The sequence below is a fragment of the Pteropus vampyrus genome, unplaced genomic scaffold (genome assembly GCF_000151845.1).
Source record: "Pteropus vampyrus isolate Shadow unplaced genomic scaffold, Pvam_2.0 Scaffold334, whole genome shotgun sequence".
Taxonomy (NCBI): domain Eukaryota; kingdom Metazoa; phylum Chordata; class Mammalia; order Chiroptera; family Pteropodidae; genus Pteropus; species Pteropus vampyrus.
The window spans coordinates 1084543-1090336 of NW_011889115.1; the positions used below are offsets into that span (position 1 = coordinate 1084543).

At 50.0% G+C, this 5794-nt stretch overlaps 1 protein-coding gene across 1 annotated transcript in view; it reads left to right on the top strand.

Annotated features, from left to right (window-relative positions):
- Window positions 1-5794, top strand: part of PLEKHA7 (pleckstrin homology domain containing A7) — a 125390-nt gene that overhangs the window by 108708 nt on the left and 10888 nt on the right. The window contains exons 18-21 of the mRNA XM_023522143.1: window positions 787-975; window positions 1074-1191; window positions 3081-3184; window positions 3782-3982. Coding sequence (XP_023377911.1) covers window positions 787-975; window positions 1074-1191; window positions 3081-3184; window positions 3782-3982 — 612 coding nt within the window. The remainder of the gene's footprint in view (window positions 1-786; window positions 976-1073; window positions 1192-3080; window positions 3185-3781; window positions 3983-5794) is intronic.

Genomic DNA, 5794 nt, shown 5'->3' on the forward strand with positions numbered 1-5794 from the left:
TATAATACTGTGTTTATTCTTTTGTATCTTGCATCTTTTCTTCAATATTATGTGTATGTAATTAAGTCACATTATTGCATGTAGCTATATAGTTCTTTCATTTTTATCGGCTTATTTTCTTGAATTTAATGTTGTTTACTTTTTTATTAGATAATACTCTCAAAGGGTGCAAAATCAAAAGATATATTAAAAAAAAAAAAACAATAAAATGTCTCCCTCCCACCCTCTGTCTCCAGATATTCTATTCCCTTCAGTCCATGGTAGTGTTTGTGTTTATCTTTCTGGGCAGGGGGACTTTTTAGAAATTGGCGATTCTGAGATCTTGTCAGGGTTGGGAACTGCTGCTGCTCAGAGAGCCCAGAGGGATCCCAAGACTGTGCAGGGACGGTGAGTGACTCGGTCTGAGAGCTGCGGAGGGGGCAGATGTTTGTTCTTAGGCAGGGCGGGGCTGCGCTGTCATAGACCTACCAATAAGTGCAGAGTCGCCAGCCTGCTCCCTCCGTGGTGTGCTCTCCACAAGTGGAATAAGGGCCTGGACCCAGGAAACCTACGTTCAGGAGCTGGGGACACAATATATATAAGTAAGACTTTGAAAAATGTGTGCATCCAAGAGAAGAATGGGGTTGGATCAGAGCCATCCCCTTTCTTTACAGCTCAGCCAGGGGAAATGTTGGCATGTTTGGGCTGAAGTGGTCATGCTCTGCAGGCCCGAGGTGTCCTGTTCTGGCCCTTTGGGCCCCCAGCTCCCTCTCACTGGACACTGATTATGGTCCTTTTTCTGAGCAGGAAGACGAGGCACCTCCCAGGCCCCCACTCCCTGAGCTCTACAGCCCTGAGGACCAGCCACCGGCCGTGCCACCTCTGCCAAAGGAGGCCACCATCATCCGGCACACCTCAGTGAGGGGCCTCAAGCGGCAGTCGGATGAGAGGAAGCGAGACCGGGAGCAGGGGCAGTGTGTGAACGGGGACTCGAGGGTGAGCAGGGAAGACCCTAGAGTTTGCCCCATCGTGGGCTGGGAGAGGGAGATGGCATGATGCTGGGCAGGTATGACCACCTCAGACTTTGCCTGCAGGTGGAGCTCCGATCATACGTTAGTGAGCCTGAGCTGGCGACCTTCAGTGGGGACACAGCCCCAACTTCCCTGGGACTCGTGGGCCCTGAAAGCAGGTACCAGACGTTGCCAGGCAGAGGTAAGGCAACACTCTCCATGCAGGCTTTCTGGGAACCCCCACCACTACCAACCACTGCTCCCCAACCCTCATCCAGCACCTTGTACTCTTCTGTGCAGCTTTGGATCATAGCATGGGCAGCAGCCATCAGGGAGCGCTGGGCTCTATCCTTCCTTCCTATGGCCCACATCCCGATTGTCTTTCTCTTTATCACATCTGGTGTTGGAAATAATGATAGTAGCCATTACTATAAAGCTTGGCACTGTGTTGTGTTTAACATTTTATATTCACTTAGTTAATACTCATAATAATCCTATGAGGGAAGTACTATTATTATCCCCATTTTAGAGATAAGAAAACTAGGGCTCAGAGAAATTAAGTAATTTGCCAGTTAGCTAATAAGTGATGGAGCCAGAATCCAATCCCAGTATTCTGGCTCCAGAGCCACTGTACCCTGCAGGTGGGGATGTTTGGTGACTGCATCAGCTTGGTCATCTCAGGCGTTCAAAATGTTATTTCCTCTTCTGTGTCACTCTAAGACTCAATAAATCCTTTCTTTAAACAAACACAGTTTTCTCAGTTGGGCCTCATTCTTACTCTCTTCCCCTATCCTTGTAAGATGGAGGTGGGAACAGACTCTGGCCCTTAGGCTCACCATATCCCATTTTTCCCAGAGCCATACTCTTTCTCAGAAGTTTTCTTAAAGGGAGGCCTCCTGGAACCCCTGAGCAGGTGGACCACACTCCCTCATCTGTTCCTCTCACCTGTTCCCCGTGGTCAGGCGCTTTCTCCCACTGGCTGGGTGTGGATGCAGAAGGACACACAGCCATGGTTCCGGCGCCTGTGGGGTTGTATGACTCCCAGACCACCACAGTGTCAAGGCTTGCTGTGTCTCTGCAGGGCGTGGGCTCTGGATTTTGCTGAGTTGGGGCCACAGCAACCGTTGACACTGTGCTTTCATTCATTATGGTACAACCTTTCATTTAGTATGGCCTAGGGGTGTTTATCCATGGCAGTATTGGTGACATTTTGGGCAGGACAATTCTTTGTTGCTTGGAATTCCCTGGGCATTGCAGAGAATTTATCATTCTCGTTCCCACATGCTAAATGCTAGTGGTGTCTTCTGTCAGCAGGATGCCTATTTCCAATAGTTGGGGACCACCCCTGATGAGAATCACTGCTAGTGGAGAAAGCACAAGCCTTGGCACCAGCCAGCCAGGGTGAGGCGATTCCTCAAAGCCATAAGAGTCAGACATGGGAAGCACATGGTCAGCCACTGCTTCTCTTATCCTCTCTGAGCCTTAGACTGTGCACCTCTACAATAGTTAAGTAATGCTTGCTATGTAGGGCCAGTGGGACAAAATCTATACACAGTGACTGCCCTGTTACATAGTAAGTGCTCAGTAAATGTTTGGCATCACTTTCTTTCCCTTCATTTACTCATTCATTCATTCAGTCAACCAGGCGTTATTAAATTTGCAGTCTAGTTAGACAGGTATGTGGGAGATAACTGATTCTGCCAGGGGCGTTTAAGAAACCTTCACACAGGTGGGACATCTGAGCTGGGTCATGCAGGATGCATGTGAGTTCATTAGAAAGAAGGGATGATGGCATTCCTACCCCTCCATCCTTTCTACCTACCAAGCAGCCCCGGTCTTCTGCGTGTGAAGGAAGACTAAGGTAGCCCACAGATCTATAGGGACACTGTCCCCTATAGGGGACAGAGGACACCCCTGGGCTAGCCCCTCATCCTCTACCTGGAGCCTCGCTCTTCCAGGCCCTGGCGAGGAAGAAGAGTGGGTTGTTGGTTGGGCCCTGTGGTCCCCTCACAGGAGCGGAAGTGATTGGAGGGGGCCATCGGCCTGTCCACCTCACCACAAATACACTTGCATTTCTCTTTCCTCCAAAAGGGCTCTCAGGGTCCACATCAAGGCTCCAGCAGTCGTCCACCATTGCTCCCTACGTCACCCTCCGGAGGGGTCTGAATACCGAAAGCAGCAAGATGACCTTCCCTGTGAGTGGCCTTGAGAAGTTGGAGGAGCTCACTGCTCCATTATGCACAGAGGGAAGGGCTCCAAGGTGGATAATGACTGGTGATCCTCTGAGCCCTGGAGATGGCCTCTGAGGTGACCTCAGCCCCTCCTGAGCTCAGGGTCCCTGTCACCATGTGCTCAGTGATGTGTTTCCCACTGCCTACCAAAAAGGGCATCATGCTACCCTTTCCATTTCCTGAGCACCGCCCCCCCCCGCCCCCCGCCACACGTCTTTCTTCTCAGCCTGTCAGGCTCACAGGAGGGGGCCCAGGAAGTCTGCATCCTGAGTTCTCACCTCATCATATGCTGCATGTATACCTGAGTGGATGGGCCTAGGCCTTGGTGTCTGCATCTGCAGAATGGGTTGCTGCCCAGACAGCCTGTGAGGGCTGGGGTATCATGTCCATGAATGTGCTTAGAGTATGGGTTCTCTATGGCTGAGAGGAACCCAACTAGATCGAGTGAATGAGTGTGTATGTGTGTGTGTGAAAGAGACAAAGGATGGGAATGAAGCCAGCAGGTGGCTGCCCTCTGCGTTCCCCGCCCAGCTGCTCCATTTCTCACCCCTTCCTCCTCAGAGACCCAGGAGTGCCTTGGAGCGCCTGTACTCAGGGGACCACCAGCGGGGCAGGATGACTGCGGAGGAGCAGCTTGAGCGCATGAAGCGGCACCAGAAGGCCCTGGTCCGCGAGCGAAAGAGGACGCTGAGCCAAGGGGAGAGGCCGAGTCTGCCCGCGTCCCGCTACCTCAGCCAGCCACTCCCTGGAGATCTCGGCTCAGTATGTTAGGAGAGTCCAGGCAGGCGGGGCTGGGACAGGGAGCAGAGCTTCCCCAAGTCCTCCAAACACAAGCTCGTTACACCCCTGAGAGAGTGGGCCATTGACTAGATGGAATTTATCAAAGTCCATACCTTACACCTGGACAGATGGTTCACACAACATCCCACGGGGCTGTTTTGTCCACAAAGCAAGACACAGGTGTGACCTGGTCAGAGTGTAACCCGAAACCAGAGTAGGAGTGAGACTGTCACGGCAGAAGCATAGGAACCAGAGAAAATGTCCAAAGTCAGTTCTCTGAGCTGAATTTCAAAGGGGCCTTTGTAGGCATTCAGAGTCTCTCAGCTTAATCAAGGATTTGGGATTATGTACAGGGTTCAAGGATTTGAGGAGTGGAGGAGGAAGACGGTGATATAATTTGATGAGGAGGAGCACAGCCAACCAGCCTCTCCAACGTCCAAGCGGATGCCCTGTGGGGCAACTGAGCACAGGGTCATGTCCCACTACTCAGGGCTGTGGTCTCCCACCGCTTGTGGTGCTGACTGGCCTCCTGGTGCCCCAGGAGAGCCAGGGAATTTGTGCTGCCCCCTGGTGGTGCTTGCAGGCACTGCACCCTGCCCACGGTCGCCTTAGGTCCCTTTTGGAAACATCCCATGTGACTTTTCCCTGTTGTTTGAAATCCAGTGTTTCCCTAGACCTCTAGCCTGACTCTTCTCTCCCTAATTCATTGCACAAGCTCTTTTGCTTTTAGTGTTACCGCTCGTTGCCTCTCTAATCCTGCCTGATTGTGTTTACAGAAGCTTCTAATTTGCATTGAACATTCTCTAACTGGCCTGTGCTCTTCATTACTGGGCTTGTAATAGCAGCTCTTGTCTCCGTAGCCTAGCGAGCATTCCCACGTGTGACTCACCTTTCTGCTGTGCCCTTCATGCAGGCCTACTGACTCGTAATTCACTCATCCCAAAAGCCACCGCGCAAGACTGAGCCAACCTGCCACCCGAGGGTCGTGGTCATTGGCAGAGGTCTGCACCTTATGAATTTATCAAAGTCCATGCCTTACACCTGGACAGTAGGCACGGACTTCGGCGATTGTACATTTGAATAAATTCTACCAAGTGGAAGGTGGTCCAGTCTCATCACACAATTTCTTGTGGAAAAAATTTTTGTGTTTCTAGTATTTAATAACTTGAATAGATAGCAGGATATGTTCTGTATCCACAGGCCTCTCTGCAGCTGTTAGCTCAGACACCAAAGGAGTAAGACCCAGGACACTCATATCCTGAAAAGCTGCAAAGCCAGTAACTTCTAAACTTTATAAGCAAATGTCACGTGGGGTAACACTGACCTTTTACAACCCGATGTCTCAAATGTAGAAAGTTTATCTAAAAATCGTAACTTGAATACCTTGTAATTTTTCTCTTAAAAAAAAAGACTTGTGTCAGTCTCTGTATCAACGCCAATAAATGTGTTGTTTAATGATAATGGATTGGCGTGGTTCTTCCCCAGGATACACTGTAGAGCCTAGTGATCTTTTTCTGTTTGTGGAAACAATCAGGCTGGGTTTAAATGAGGGCTTGTCTCTATCTGGGGCAACTGTGAGCGTGTAAGAAAATGTGCTTTTCCTTTGTGAATCATTAAATTAATTTTTCACTTCTGAAATATCAACCATTTAATCCTTTCATACTGTGATTGGGAACCATCACTTAAGAGCAATTACATTGATTTGGAATCAGCATTGAGAGCTTGTGCATGAATGGGTGATATGTAAGGATATGGCTATGGGTTTGGATCCTTGGGGGGACTCGTGGGGTCATC